This window comes from Xiphias gladius, chromosome 12 (genome assembly GCF_016859285.1).
Source record: "Xiphias gladius isolate SHS-SW01 ecotype Sanya breed wild chromosome 12, ASM1685928v1, whole genome shotgun sequence".
NCBI lineage: Eukaryota > Metazoa > Chordata > Actinopteri > Istiophoriformes > Xiphiidae > Xiphias > Xiphias gladius.
The window spans coordinates 13,221,425-13,238,123 of NC_053411.1; the positions used below are offsets into that span (position 1 = coordinate 13,221,425).

Sequence of the window (16,699 nt, forward strand, 5' to 3'; positions counted from 1 at the left end):
TCACTCCTCACGGAGCTGCAGGCGGTAGCGGCTGTAGCGGATCTGGAAGAAGAGCCTCTCAAGCGGCGAGCGGCTCATCCCGGGGAGCCTGTAGTCCTCGCTCTGGCCCGTTCGGCGGAAGCCCAGCGACTCGTACAGCTTGTGGGCGGCCAACTTGACGGCCGTCGTGCCGAGGACAACGGCAGCGTAGTTGTTGCGCACTGCGAACTCCAGGACACGACGACCCAGCGCCTTTGCGATGCCTTTGCCGCGGTAGCGCGAGTCCACCGACATGCGCCGCAGCTCAACCGTGTTGTCATCGTCACGGCCCTGCGCCGCCACGATGCCCACCACACGTCCATCGAGCACTGCCACCCAGAAACAGGAGCCTGACAGAAACGAGAGACAATACGTTTGATAAACTTAGGTATGGGTTGTATGAGCAGGGCATTGCGAAGGCTGTGGTTAAAGTTAAAAACTTAATAGAATAATTAATCATTTGGGGAAATATTACAGAGAGTCAAAAATTGAGACCACTCTCGTGGCTTTGTGGTAAATACGAAGCCGCAGGTCGGTTAGCTTAGCTTAGCTTACCTTAGTTTAGCTTAGCATAGCATAAAGACTGGAAACAGGTAGCCTGGCTCTGTTCAGGGGTAACAAAATCGGCCTACCTCCTCCTCTAAAACTCAGTACTTAACACATTTAATGTATATCTCACTTGTTTCTGTAAAAATAAGTGTAAAACTACAGGTTGTGGTTTAACTAACATGTCTAACGTATTTATTAGTAAGCTTTAGAGGTGCTGGTAGATGGATTTTGGACAGACTAGCTTTTTCCCCGTTTCAATTCTTTGTGCTAAGCTAAGCTAATTGGCTGCTGGCAGTAGTTACATATTTACCACGCAGACGTGAGAGTGATATTGATCTTCACGTCTACGTTTTGCCAAGCACGCGAATAAGCGTATTTCGCCAAACGTCAAACCATTCCTCTGATACTTTCAATGTTAATTCATATGTCATTAATTGCTCTATACTTATTGTTATATAAGCATAGAATGGGGCCGGAAGCATTTCAGCATGTGGTTTAGTGGTTTTATCATTGTACTGTTATAGTCTGGTGGGGATCCATGAAAAAGATTTTTTACCCTTGCATTCAGCTGCTCCAATACTCTGAAGCGCAAGACTATATTTCAAATCCCAGTCAGAAATGTTGTGTTCAAATACTTTCTACAGGAAAAGGTTTGCTACTACCCATGCATTTAATTGTGGGAACACAACGCAAACATGGTTTACTTATCAAAATATGCATCAGTGGCATAAAAAGCAGATATTTAGGATGGATGAGGGGTGTTTAGTACCAGAAACTTAGGTCAGAATGAACATCCTATGTTCTCATTAGCACCATGTTGCATCAGGTCATATAGCTTAAATGCTCTGAGTGGAGAGAACAAGGGAGCGAGAACAGAAGAAGGGATGCAGGGAGTAGATGAATGAAGAGGGACTGGTGCTTAAAGGCATTAGCGACTCAGTGAGATGTTGCTGATTAAAAGCGCAGGCAAGATGGAGCAGTCACTTAGGGCTAACAGTGTATTGGAACAGAGACGTAGATCTCAGAGAACAGCAAAAAAACACATTTTTTGGGGATGAGACAGACATTTTCCACGTTGAAAGGATCGTGTTGCAGGAATTGATTCTAATTTTGTCCAAACAACATTTTGTCATGTAAAAACTTCATAGACAGGAACAAAAGATTGTCATTTTTACAGCAGCTCATAATGTATCGGGGACTTGCTGTATCCCAGAGTTAATACGTCAAACACTTAGACAGACACTGGTGAAAGACAGACAGAAAGACTGATAAAAAGACTACCACACATACAAACAGACAAACAAGGTCAGACCATCACAGATGAAAATGTCAGAAGACAATGCTCCTCCACCAGAGTGCGGATAAGAGCTTGAATATCAACCCATTTTAATATCAGTCTGTATTCAGGCTGCAGTTTCTGAGCCGTTCACTTTGACAGAATGATTATGCTTGTGCAATATTTTCCTTTTTTTCTTTACATGGCATTTTAAATTAAAATAGTTAAGTTTCATGAGACAAAACTTTGTGAACAAGAGCTGTAGAACATCTTAACTATCGATTATTCTTGTCAGCTGTGTCACTAGCTTTGGACTCCATTAGTTGAAACTCTGTTTCCTTTATGTTTAGATTCAGAGCTAGAAAATTGCTCCTTAAAGAGAAAATTAAAAAAAGTTGAAATCCCACTGTTATTCATGGTCCCCACAGTAACCTGGCATAGCACATCAAAACAAACTTCATAGAGTGTTAAATAACAGACTAACACCACAGAGAAAAACTTCAATAAATAATGTTATGGGTTATAATCCTTCTTTGAAATCATTTCCCTTTGGATCTTAATCAGGCAGTTTTTAAAATGAACACCGCCTGTAGTCGCATGCCCTCTCAGAATTTCCTTTACCGATCATAATCTTTCAAGGAAAACGACGCTCTCAACCTCCTATTTATATTAAATAACCATAGTCCAACAGCCTTTCCATCAATGTCAGCAGTATTTGCGGCATGTGTTGGCAGTGCTTATACTAAAATGCCATCTGTTTATTATAGATGAAGTAAATCTGACTATTCCATGACTGTCAGAGGCTGACCTGTGGACATTAAAAATCTGTGTCCGTCTGTCCATGAGCTCTGAATCCTAATTCTCTCTCTCTGTTCTTACTCTCTCTTATCTTGCCTTTACACATAACCCATTCTCTCCTTTATTTCCGATTAATCTCTCTCTCTCTCTCTCACTCACTCACTCACTCTCACACAAACACACACACACGTAAGAAAAAAAACAGGCACGAACAGGCGGTCACATGAACATCCATGCTTCTGCTGGATTCCCCGTGTGTTTGGCGGGATTTGATGCCCCTGTAGCCCTGTGTTAAGCTGATCTGGAGGCTTCTGTTACAGAATCAAACAACTGTCATATGTAGGATGCAGCAGGAAAGCCAGAGTAACTCCCTGCCCTCCCAGTTTCCAACCAGTGTTCCACTAATCTGTTAGGGCAGGTGTGATTCTGAATTATATACAGGAGTATTCATAGCTCCTTGAAGCATCCTGGCACCCTAGTTGAGACGTTGTAGATTCACTGTCTGGCCAAATCAAATTTTGGGAGCAGGTATTGACACACCGGTGGGAAAAACTTTGCACGTAGGAAATGACTGATCAGAAATTTTTGTCCTGTTCACTTTCTCTGAGGTAATGTAGGTCACATGACTGTGAAGTGTACTGACATTAAATTAGGTAATTTTTGCATGATAAAAATCCTTCAGTCTTAAAAAAAAAAAACAATTAAACAGTGATGTATCACTGCCATTTGGGGCCGCCAAAGTGTGAAGTTGATTATGTGGAGCTTTGAATGATGGATGATTGTTTAAGAGGTTGTCTGTGTGATTCACATTTGCAAAGTGGTTAAGTGTCTTGCATCCTTCACTAATACTATGGAATGATGCTTCATTATAGGCAGATGTCAAAGCTGCGGTGTCAACTCCTGTGGCACTCTACCGGCATTATTATGCTCGTGTGTGTGTGTGTACGTGTGCGTGCACGTGTGCACGTGCGTGCGTGTCGGAGGCGTAGGAGGGGGGATACACTTCCATAAAGCCCTCCTGACCATCTGTCTGAACTGAGCCTGTGCCAGGAATGAGGACAGCAGAGGGACGCACGCACACCAACCACCCCTCTGCCTATCTGCTCGTCAGACTGTGTGTGTTTCTTAACACAATGTCTCAAAAACTTCTCTCAGATGACATGGACAATGAACTACACTGAAAAAAAAAAAAGAACTCAGAATGTGTCATCCCTCTCCCTCTGACTCTGCTTTTCTTGTGAAAGCTAAGAAAGGTATATTGATCACATCGCAGGTCAAAGAACTTCACATCTGCCGCATCTGAAACAGCTACTATTAAACTGCATGGATTTAGTGAACTATTGTTATTTCTGCTGGGAACTGCACTTCCTGAGAGATAGGAAGATAGAGGGAGACAAAGAAAAATGGAAAGAACAAAAAGAGAGAGAAAGTTATACGAGGAGTATTGTAGCTCAAGAGAAAGTGGAGAGGCCATAATGTTATGCTCCACCATTTATACGTGATGAAGATGGTCCAGACCCTCTAGTCTGCAAATCTGCGGCTGAAATATTACAATTGATACAAAATAGTAGGTGATTTGTGGTCTAATGTTGCATATGCTGGTTTTTCTACATAATTCCATAGTTTAGAGAAATTGCGATTCTTACCAGAGGGTTATAGAGGAAAATGTGAGGAACATGAAGGAGTAACACTTTCCTCTTTCCCTCGAGAGCTATTATAAAGCCTCTCTTGGGCAAGGCCCTTAACTCCTAACTCCTTCAGTTAGCATGTGTGCGCCACTCTGCAGTAATGAAGTGGATTTATTAAAGGATTTTAGCCATGCTAGTGGCAAGGTGCTAGGAATGGCAGGATCAGTCTCCCGGTTGTTCAACGACTTTGGTCCAGACTGAAATATCTCAACAGTTATTGGATGGATGGCCTTCACATTTTGTACAGACATTCATGGTCCCCAGAGGATGAAGCCTACTGACTTTGGTGATCCCCCAAATTTACCTCTAGCTCTACTAGCAGGTTGACATTTGTGGTTCAGAGTGAAATACCTTGACAACTATTTGGATGGATTGCCATGAAATTTGGTTCATGTTTCCCACAGGGGGAATTGTAGTAACTTTGATGACCCATTAACTTTTCATTTAGTGCTATCATCAGGTCTAAATTTCTCTTTGTCCCATAATTTAGTTTATGACTAAAACATTTATGTTTATGACTGAACATTATACCTACTAAACTAAAGGACGTTAGGATTGTCACTGTGAGTATATTACCATGCTGATGTTAGAATATGGCTCCAAGCATTAGTACAGCCTCACAGACCTGCAAGCATGGTTGTAAACTCAAGTCTTGTTAAAGATTCCTTACAGTCCAGTACCTGATATATTATATGTTTAGTACTTTGGAATTACTGTTGTGAATTTTAACTTTCTAGCAGTTTTAGTTGGTCTGTGATACAGGCTGGACAGAGAGGGAGATGATTGGGACTAGATTTTTCGTGTCTAGACAGGTGTCACGGGTCCTCTGTCCTAGAGTGGGGATGCATGGGTTAGAATTGATGGGTTGTCTTAAGAATAAACAGAGGATGGAGACATTTTGTCTACTGCTTAAGAAAATAGAACAGTTGCCAAGTGGTTGGACATTGAAGAGAGTATTGAGATAAAAGTGTCTGTAAAAGCAAAAACTCCATCCTTACCTGATGCTGTAAATGTATTTAAAGGTTGTATTTAAAGCCGTTTAGTCCTTCATGTCCCCACAAGATTGATTAGAAAGGGGGAATGAGTAAGACGCAATATGTCAACTATTCATCCTGTGATGTTTTCGAACAAGGCATTAAGCTCCCTGTTGCTCCAGCCCAGCAGCTCATTGCTTAAGAGTAAAGGTTCATGCAGTGGTAATAAAGTGCACCAACCATGTTTTGATGTGTGTAAGTTAGGCTGGAAAATGTTACGAATGAGTTATAAATAAATAAATAAATAAATCAGAAAAAAAGAAGAAAGCGGGAAAAGAAGAAGTCATTCATCCATCTTCTCTGAAAGAAGGCGTGAGCAGAGGAGGAGGAGGAAGGCGAGGCATCTGTGTTAACAGTAATAGTGATGAGCCTGAAAGGCTCCATTATTGCTGCTAGGGTATACAAACACAAAGAGGGGGAGGGAGGACAGAAAATGTACCATTAGTACGGGGGGGGGGGGTTACTGTATTCTTAATGCAACAGATCTAATTTCTTTAACTACTTTAAAAAGATATTAATATGCCTCCATGCATGTGTGTGGGAGTGTTTAAATACTGGCTGATGTTGTGATATGAGCCCTGAATAAAAACCGAAAAAATCGCGCACACATACTCAAACACTTGCTCAGACAGGAGCGCATTCACAGGAGTACTTTTTGTGATGTCTAACAAGATTATTCTCTTTTCCGACAGAGGAAACCTAGAGGGCTAATTCACTTGATAAGCGTTCAGTCTAGACGCCGCCTCACTGTGCTGTAGTTCACTTCTCTGTCAGCCAAACGCCATCCTGAGCACTCTGTGGGTGTAAGCCCCAATGAAAGCTCATAAGTAGCTTGACTGTATTCTCTGTGTATTCTTGCTTTGTTGGTCTGGAGTATTGTTTTGTGTTCTAATAATCAAACTGTGACTTTATGGTTATTTTTATGTGATATCATTTATGTTTCTCCGCAGCATGTGTGTCATTGTTGCAGGGTACATTAAACACCAGTGATTTACATTCCAGGAGCGGCTCTGAGTTGAAACTGTTGCATCCCTGCATGATTAATCTGACCCAACAGTCGAATGTGGTGCAATATCAGCATAATTTTCTATCCCAACAATCAATTCTGACCACAATCTTGTCACTTGCTTCGCTAAAAGGGCACAAATGTTTTGCTTTGTTGAGGCTGGATACCAAATAGAATCCTACAAAGCCAATAAAACTCCAAAAAAAAGGGCACCAAAAGGAGCTTTTTTGGTATTCATTTTGTTTTGTTTTTTTATCACCCAATGTATCCATGACCTGAAAACCTTGTGTGATTATTTTGCACTACCTATACATTACAGCATTTGGACAGGAAGTTGTTACCAGTAAGCAAAAAGCAAACAAAGATCTGCTAGATAAGACAAAGGCATGAATTTAGTTAATTTAAATGTACCATATGCCTGTATCTTCTTACTTTAATGTACGATTTTTCCCTTTAAAGAAAAATTTTTTTTAGATCGTTCCTCGGTCTTATACGTCACCTCTTTAATGCCCTTCCATTCAGTCACACAAACACAGACACACCTTTCCTCAGATCAGAGTGCATGCTGGGAGTATGGATTAGCCAGTCACGTATAGCCCACACATCAGCAGTTTCTTCCTCCGTCACGGACAAATGAGGGAGAGAGGAGGGGACTTTCAGACGCAGGACATGCTTTACAGTGCAAATACAGAAAATTAATACTTCATGTGTAATGAGGCTTGGATTTACAGTAGGAAAAGCTTTTGCCATCGACTTGGCCTTAAAGCTGAACTCAGTATGCAAAGGAGACTGATGCATTGACCTGTGTGTTGTCACGTGTGTATACACTCTTACAGAGACTCCCACACCCCCAAAGTGTGCACCGTTCTCTGTTACATTTCCATTAGCTCAGAGGAACTCATTATCTGGCCCTTTACTGTTGGTTTTACTGCCTTCCTGCCCATCAACGTGTCTACGCATGTTGTTTGTTTGTATGCAAACATGTAGGTACATGCCCACATTTTACACACATGCTACACTTTACTGTGTGCATGCCATTGTTCACATGGCTGCTACGGTTACAGCCTGAGGCTCTCTCTCCTCCCTCGTTCCCAGGGTCAAAGGCCATCACGGTGGGCTTCACAGCAACATGCAAAATGTGACTCCAGCCTAGTAGATCTGAATCTACGTACTGTATATTGTTCATGTATAAATCAAGACCAAGCTGATTTTGCACATCGGCAGAAATCGCTTTTAATCGATAACAGGCTTTGAAATTGCTAATCTGTTGTGATCCATTGTTGTTATTGGTCACCAGAGTCAACATAGCGAGACAATGCATAGTGCTGCAATTTATGACGCTGCTGTCGACTCGTCATCCACACTTTCCTATGAGTGTCGTTGTTCAGTATTGATTTAAGAAGAATGTGACACACAGACTAGTGAGATTACAATACATTATTAATGATCGGCTCCACTTCCTCAAAACGCTGGTTAGACAAGAAATACACATGTTCAGGTACTTGCAGAGGTCTCCACTTTCTCCCCATGCACTGTCTGGGGAAAGCAGAGTCAGCCAGTCATGTAAAGGACAACATGGCTAACACCATGACGGGCTGAAAATTTCAATATTTTGGAATACTTCTTCACTGTCCCTCTTTCCTGTTTTTCTGAGTCCTTTTACTGAGTGAGTAAGCACTTTCACACACCAAAACCGGGCAGTGCACTGTACTACTACTGTATGGAGTTCTTCTCTAAAATTTCAAAAAACAATAAAAAATGCCCATCACAGTTTCTCAGAGCTCAATGCGCTGTTTTCAGATTGCATGTTTTGTCTGACCAATGGTCCTAAACCCAAAGGTAATCAATTTACAGTGATAGAAAAGCAGTATATCCTCACACTGTTTTTAAATGTGTACAGTAATATCAATGTTGCTATTTAGCTCTGTATCTTTGTATCTACAATATAAAAACTGCTTGTTGCTAATTATTAGTAAATTACTTATTTTTGTTTGTTTATTTTTGAAAGAGACTGAAGGCTGTTTCCTTGACTGGGAGGAAGCATCACTTCCTCTGTGCCGGGATGATGGATAACCCCGTTGGCCACTGCAGTGCCTTCTCTGCACCTCCAACATAGATGAGACAGTGAGGAAGAGGAGGAGGAGTGATACAGGTGGGAGAGAAAAAGAAAATGCTGTGGCTCAAATGGCAACAAAGATGGAGGGATAGGAGAGGAAAGGATAGATGGAAGGATAGCTTGATAATCTGCGAAGCTTCAGCTGATGAGCCTGAAATATACCCAGGAGAATCCTTTGTCTCTGTGCTAACCAGCAAACTCCTTATTTCTCTGTCTTTCTCACATGCACACAAAACATATCTTTAGAGTTGTGGAGCACAGCCCTCTTTCAGATGCCCCCATTTTCCATGTAGCGCTCACCTCCTTCCCTACATTCACACATTTTCCCTCTCTCTGTCTCTGTCTGTCTCCCTTTTTCTGTCGTTCGGAGCTAAAATTATCACAGCAGGTACCAGTGGACGAAGCTGCTCTTTCCCCCGGAACAGAGCGAGCTCAGACAAATCCCACACAGACGCGCACACACACACACATTCACACAGAGCTACAATGACACTGACCAGCAGGTATTATAATGTCTCCTGCCTTGATGAGACCATGCAGTGGTAATGACGCCTCATTAAACTGCCAGTATTACTGAGTGGGTATCACTTCCAGCCAGCGAGGGTTTGGCTCAGTATCTTATGTCGCCCTCATTATATTACATCCACTTTATCGGCACTAAGCTGCTTCAGAGTGACCTAAAGTGATTGAGCGAGTCAAGAGTTCAAGGGAGGGGGTATGTCGTCCATGTACTGCTTGAACATAAAGGGAAACCTGTTTTCTGTATTTACAGTTGGTTTTGCCTTTTTCGGAAAAGCTGTTTAAATCTTTTATCATCCTTGGCTCAATGAGATTAAGTGACGGATTGTTACAGTAATGGTAGTTCTATTCATTTCCTATGAAAGGAACGAACAATCATGTGACCACGGCTTGATGAGATCAGTGCTGACGTGAACCAAGCACCCATAGAACTTTTAAGTAGAAGAATATTGTTATAGTATAGATAATATTTGGACGGTACTAAGTCAAGAACATTGTGAAATACAAAGTAGGTTTCCATACTGTACACACACCGTGCATCTAATGAAACCCTCACAAACTGAAGCGGTCATGTTTGGTCTGTAGGTACTGTAGCACCTGCAATATTCTCCAGACGAAATTAAGTTTGACATATTAACTAAGGTGAAAGCTTTATGTAACGACCAAGGGCTGCACTTGAATTTGATTGCTCCAGTGTGGCTAGTCTGGTCAGCTAAACTTTTTTTAAACTTCTTTTTTTTTTCCATAGTTTCACTGTCAGCCACAATGGTGCTGCCTGTAACTGGTCGACAATGACGGTTTACTTACAAATAGCTTTAGTATAACTCCATCTTGTCTTCTTATTTTGAGTACCTTGCGAGTCTTGTCTCCCTTGTCTGATTCATGCAGCCCTGTATCTGATAACACATCCACATAGATTAATAAATGTGTGTATTGTTGAGATCTTCTAGGGCAGGACTACAAAGGGATTAGATGAATGCAGTACATGGAATTAGGGTCAGCTGCTCATGGATAACGGCTTATGGACAAATAAGTTCAGTGGCATTTTGCAACTGTTTCTTAATCTGGATAAAATACCCTCAATGGTTAAGAGTCTCTTGTCTTCATTTTCAGTTCCTCTCAGCAAATGCAGCGTAGTTCTTAATACACCAGTGGTAGACATATTGATTGCCAGACTAACTCGTTAATTTGTGGCAGCTGATATTGAGTTGTAATTGCACCAATTTTAAGTTGTCAAGCTCTTATTGAACTGTTTAAATCAAATAAAGGTCTTAGGGGTTATATCAAATCCTTCCAAAATAATTTCTTTAAGTTCATTTTGACTTGAAATAGCTGAATCCAAACTGAGAAGACTGACTTTTAAATTGTGTTTAAAGGTTCAATCAATTTCCTTCATTAACTTTCACATAGGATGGAATTTAATTCCAAACTGTGTTTTGAAAATTAAATTTGCTTAAAAAACTCCTGACATGTCGGCAGCTGTTATGTTAAGGAAACAAGCTGTTAGGTTTTTTTTTTTTTTTTTTTTTAAACAGCCATATACATTTATACTCCCAGCCAATCTTCCTTCGGTTAGCTTTACGACTCCTCCACCTACACACGCACAATCACACACATGCACTTTATTATGGGGCAAATGAAAGAGATGAGAGCTGCCATTAAGTGGCAGCAGAGTGAGTGATCAGAACACAGGCACAAAGGAGATAAGAGTATTGATTGGTGTAGCTGCGGCATGTTTATAGGGATATGTGGCTCCAGTCAGTCAGTTTTCTTCCATTACCCAAGCCATCTGTGGTAAGTGTCTACTTATTATAGTTTATTCAATTAATTTCTTTAAACTGACAAAGAACATAAAGAATGAGTAACTAATGGCATCCTCTCTTTCTCTCTCCATCATCTTCTGACTTTGGATCTCTCCTCCTTACTGCATTCAAATGAGTGTTTCTCCTTTAAGTTGACGAATTGCTGGGTTGCAGCAAGACAGCATTTTCCGATTTATCCTCTATCTGTATAATTATCCATCTATATAATTACCTATCTATTATTAAATGTTAATTAAAAATGATTTAGGAAACCCTCTCTCAAAACGTGTTCTCACACACAAATGTTTTCATACACACGCTGTTAACGCTCAGACTTCCCTGTCATTCCTTCACACACACACAAACACACACCTTTAATAAACATTTAGTCATTATACTAAATTATATTTAGTCATAAGTCATTTTCATGGCTGGCAAAGTTCATTCCTTTTTTCACATTGCAGTCAATTTCTGACTTGTTTCACTCATTCCTACAGTAAGCCTACCCGGTATTCATTGTGGACGCTGTTTTCTGAGATGTAACACAATACTGAACAACTGCATGATGGCTACATTTTGTACAGTTTCGAAGATTCAGTCAAAACCAGGAACATCTCCATATTAGTTCTGCTGAATAGCTAACGTTAGCTACTTGGTGTAGTGGAAGCTGGACTGTAATATGAGAGTGTCATCCCCGCGCTCAGGCTAGACGTTTTCTTTGAATCGTTCTTATATTATTTTCTACTGCTAGCTGGCTAAAAGATGGCGGAAAGATTTCCTGGTTAATTTTAGAGAAATCTTAGTTCGCATACTGACATTGATGAAATAAGGGCTTAAAGGCCGTGGAAACTTGGTTTCAAATCTCTCCTGTGTAACAAAAGAAATTCATGACTAACAAACGAGGAATCAAAGTTACTGTTATTTTATTTATTTTTTTTTTTTTTTTTGGGGGGGGGGCATCCTTGGGTGTTATTTATGGAGAGGTTAGCTGTCAAAAACTCAGGTGTGATTTGATCTATTTAGTTGTTAACATTAGTAAACAGTCCCCCCGAGTAAATCTGATTGGTGCAGGGAAATACGTGACATCACCTTTTTTTCATTCTGCGCCCCGCCCCCACCACTGAGGGCACAAACAAAAAAATCTCTGACGTAAAAAAACAAAACAAAACTGTTCTAACATTGGCAGAGGATTGTGTGTTTGTGTAGGACTCAATCGCTCATAGAGCCTGGGCCTTTAAGTTCAACAAGGCCTCTGCTGAGCGCCAAATGTTGCATTCTGTACATAAGCGACACTCCTAGAGGTGCCTCTCCATCAGGACTTCATGTCGGTGCCCAGGTGTTCGTTCCCCCTGGGCCCATTCAGTGTGCATGGATATAATCATTAGCATTGTCCAAGGGCAGTGGTGCCTGACCCCCTCTAAACCATCACGGCCCTGCAGCAATAATGGGAATGCTAAATTGCAATTGTGTATGCTGTGGATTACCAGGCCAGAGGGCACAATGTCAGAGAGAAAGAGACAATGGGGGGCAATTGACTGGCTTAACTAACACCTGCTTTTTATATTGGCCACGTGGTTTGGGTTACAAGGGGATAAATGTGTCCAAGAAGTTACAGAACTGGGGAACGTGTGAAAATGTGTCGTGTGTTTGTGGTTGGCCATTACTCAAACTGAAACCTGAATCCTGAATAAAATGAATAGTTTGAGATGGCGCCAGAGGTGGATTGATTTTTCCAATTAGAAGGTTTAGTGGAGGAAATGAGCCTTGCTGACACCCAGTGTACTGCAGAAAGTATATTAGGTGTTTCCCTCCATGCGATCAATTGCCCTGTGAAGCAACCCCCTCAGCTCCCCCTGCCTGTGATCAAGTGGAACTCGGAGAGGAGGCAAGTTGGGAAGGAGTGGAGAAAGAGACAGGGAGGAGGGGTGGGAAAGAGGGGTGGAGGAGAAGGAAAGCAGCAACCTGCATATTTGATGAGTTGTCTCTGCATTGCCTGAAGACTCCCTAGACCTGGCCACGTTTTACTTCAAGTGTGCGTCAGGCACATCACCTTTCATGTAGTTATTTGGGGGTTTTTTTCCTTCCTGCTCTAGCAAAGTTACAGACCGTAACTTTTCAAAGTATGGAGACGGCATTTTTACACAGTATCTTCATCATCATTCCTCTTGATTTCATTTCAAAATCAACACAGGTGGTGGAGCATTGACAAACAAGACAATGTGTATTTATCTCATTATTCACACTACGGTGAGAACACTGAGTTTCTCCCACGTCTTACCTGTGGGTTTCATGTAATAAGCCTCTATGTCAGCCATGTCCGTGTGCAGAGCACAGTCCAAATAACTCTGGATAACTTTCCTGCTGTAGTAGTAGCGCGCACCCATGAGAATGAGGGGTGCACAGCAGGTCAGCGTGACGGATTTGGTCACGAAAAAGCACATTACTATGGAGAAATGGAAGAAAAATAAACGAAACCTGTCAGAAAAGAGAATCACATGTTTGATTTTGGCGGAATTCGACCCCACACAGACACAAAAGAAAAAGCAGATTCAGTATGGCATTTTTTAAAAGAGAAACAGTTACATCAAATTATAATGGCACAATAGGAGCACTTTGGTAAAGAGAAATCAGGATTAGTTCCACACAAGGCGGCAAAGTAACATTCATCAAACTTTGAAGCATGGCACATTAGTATAGCTGCGGGACCACACACTTTGACAGGATAATATTTAAGAATTTCAGTAGAGAGTACATGCTAGTATCGAATTCATCAAACCAGCACAGTCCATATTGGAGTAATTAGTCGGATGTGACGCTGGGGGGCGCAAAGGGAAACACCAACAAGCGGGCTTGGTGCTGCATAGCATGTTGCTGCGTGGCATGCAATAACCTAGCGGTTAGTTTACTCCACAGCACCCCAGCGTGGTGTGAAACATCAGCGCTGGACTGCAGGGTGCAATGACCTCTCGCGCTATTAGACAGACTCTAATTGTCCACAAAGAAACTGCATCGGAAGAGAATCTGTTTGGGGGACATTGCAGGCAGGGCTGTCATGTCTAGTGCAGGAGTCTACCTGAGGCCAAATTGATACATTGGGGCCACCTTTTCACGGCTGAACCGCACACATTTTGAGAACGCAACAGCTTGTTTGTTATCGACGCGCGTAACGGCAGCGGTCACGATACGCGAGGCCTTAATTTGCGCCGAACAACATCAACAAAAGCCGAGCGAGTTCAGTGCATGACTGGCGCATTGGCTGCTGTGCACAGGCGGACGGGGAGGGCTGGGGGGTGGGGTGGTGGTGGTGGTGGTTGGGGAGGGGGGGGCGTGTTCGCGCAGCGGGGGATTTTATGGATGTGTTGGGGTGGCGCGGGGGAGTGCTTTTTGGGTACGTGCGCGTACCCTCTGGACCAATCCTCAAATTCATTCACTCACTCATTCACGGCACCGGCATGTCATCACATCATCAGCAGGCTCGCCGGTTATACACATGCACCATGCGCCAGGCCATGCCTTTTGTTGCATGATGGGCAACATGCCGGTGTGTGCCGGCGGAGGGAGAGCCACGACGGGCACAGTGTGGTGTTGCAGCAGATTTCAACTTAACTGTACATCGCCTACAGGGCCAGATAGTGCAGAGAAACGTTAAATTGTGTGGGATTTAAGACCAGTTCCTCAAATAGCCTAAATCAGATTAGATGAAAACATCACACAAAAAAGCGCAACAGAGACATTAGCCTACACTGTGATGAGAGCTCGCTAATAAGTAGTACATACACAAATAATGTTGTAAATTACAATGAAGTTGTTTTTTTTTGTCATTAGAAAAGTGTGTCTGAGTCCCTTCATGGGAATAAATACGTCGGCGCACAGGCTACCTGATGCAAAGTAATGAGTGCTACTTACCTGTCAGAAGAGCATATAAAAACTGGGTCTTGGGCTGCTGCCTGAGCCCCCTAAACGCCGTGTTGGGTATCCTCTCCATAATACCCTCGTAAAAGATGCGGCGAACCTCCTCCTGATCCCCGCGCTCGAACTCGCGGATAAAAACCGCATCTTTCCTCACATCCTTGGCCTCGGCGGGGCTCAGTGCCGCGCTGGACGGAGGAGAGCTCCACATGATCGACTCTTTTTTGGTCCCAGGTATAGCATCGTGTTCGTCCGCAACAATTTTAGTCTCGCAAACCATTTTGGGAGACGAAAAATGCATGCAACTGGCCGCAGAAAAAACAACTACAGTTCGGAAAAAAAGTTGAAAGAATGAGAATGAAAATGGGTGATGCGTGAGATTTTCCTAAAAAACAGAGAAACGATGAAGGGGATAAGACGAAGGGGGATGTTCTGCTGCAACCCTGAGCGTTTCTGACGACCAAGACTTGCCGGTGTGATTCAAGCAGTATTTATAAGCGGGCAGGGCGGGTAGATTCAGGTTCAGGGGTTGGGTTGGTCCTCTCGCTGCACAGATTGGTGGAAGCGGTGCGTCGTTAGATGTTGATGGAGGAGGGAGGAGGGAGAGAGAGAGACGCTCTCGTTCTCTCTGTATCTGAAGCGGCTTCTGTGTGCCGGCGAAATGTGTATTTTGAGGATGTGGGCCCAGGGGGAGGGGGGCGTGATGGGGCGATTGCGTAGAGAGGTCGTTTCTGAGCAGGCTTGTCTTCATAATGTCTCGCAATGAGGAGGATCCCCGCTTTGTTGAGATACCGTGGCTATAGAGGATGCGATACGCAGCACAAAGGCGCAAGGTAAAGCGGGGGAGGATGCGTCAAAAAGGAGGAACTCCTAGTCACAGGAAGACTGCAGCCCCTCGGAGAAAAAGCCCCCACTCCGTTTAGAATTCAAAAATCGGGTTTAGGGTCAGGTTTATAATTAAACTGGGATGAGAAGAAGAAGAATCTGGCAGAGCTCCTCTATGCATTACATCGGTGGATGTGTCTGCTGTTGCGCAGATAAAAAAAAAAGGGGGGCTACTGTGACATTGAAGGGACAGAAAAGACCCTGCTGTAGGAAATAAGCATTTATATTCTGATACAATTCGACATTTTAATGACACCACGAAGCCTCAAATTCAGCTTGTAGTCGCCCCTAATGTCTGGCCAGTTGCTGCACAGCCTCCTCTGCCCCGTTGACTGACAGCTCTGCTGCACTGCAGTGATGCCTCCACGGCTTCCCCCTTCGCTCCGTCACCCTGTTCCTGTCACACATCGCCGCTAACATGGAGAGTACATCTCGCCTTACTGCGCATCTGAAGCCTCCCATTAGCCTCTATCTGTCGGGGACTTGCCTCACACACTAAGCACCGGCGACCACAATAACGGCTTCGCGCACGACTGTGGCGGTGATGGTGGCGGTGGTCATGATGATGATGATGATGATGATGATGCTCGATCCGGTCCTTTGTTGTCCCCCGACACTCCCTGTAATTAACCGTGGCTGTCGTTACACAGAGTAAAACCTCCACGAACAAAAGTCCTGCCATTATTTGGGTGTGCTTTTATTTTGACATGTTCAGTATAATTATAATTAGGAAGAAGAACAAGGCTCAGTTGACACTTCACAGTTTATGACAACACTTTCACCACTCGTCAAGAGATGAGGAAAAAAAAGATGGTAATAATATATACACATAAAGATGCTATACAGTCGGATAGAAATGGGAAAAAATAGGGTCAGTGTACGTGTTAGTATAAAATGTTCCAGTAAAGTCGAAACCGCACCATTATTGAGCATCACCGGCACATGGTAATACCTATAAGAATATCGTGCTATAAAGTTTTCCTTGATACTTTAATTGAGGAAAAATTAGAGTAAACATTTTTCAACATATGAACATGTGTCTCAGCCTCTTTGCGGAACCGAGGAACCTCGCAGAGCCACAGTCGCACGTGTAAAGCAG

The 16,699-nt window shown here is 42.9% G+C and overlaps 1 protein-coding gene across 1 annotated transcript; it reads right to left on the bottom strand.

Moving 5' to 3' along the window:
- Positions 1-15,016, bottom strand: nat8l (N-acetyltransferase 8-like). Its single transcript, XM_040141308.1, has 3 exons — positions 14,713-15,016; positions 13,085-13,249; positions 1-368 (listed from the first exon to the last, which is right to left on the bottom strand). The coding sequence occupies exons 1-3, from the start codon at positions 15,014-15,016 to the stop codon at positions 1-3; spliced, it is 837 nt and encodes a 278-aa protein (XP_039997242.1).
- Between the last annotated feature and the right edge of the window lie 1,683 nt (positions 15,017-16,699).

Bases quoted from the DNA above. Each gene is read 5' to 3' on its own strand.
- nat8l (XM_040141308.1), bottom strand. From the start codon at position 15,016: ATGCATTTTTCGTCTCCCAAAATGGTTTGCGAGACTAAAATTGTTGCG. The intron at 13,250-14,712 runs GTAAGTAGCACT...ATTTCTCCATAG, and splicing joins TTTATATGCTCTTCTGACAG to TAATGTGCTTTTTCGTGACC. The intron at 369-13,084 runs GTAAGACGTGGG...CGTTTCTGTCAG, and splicing joins TTATTACATGAAACCCACAG to GCTCCTGTTTCTGGGTGGCA.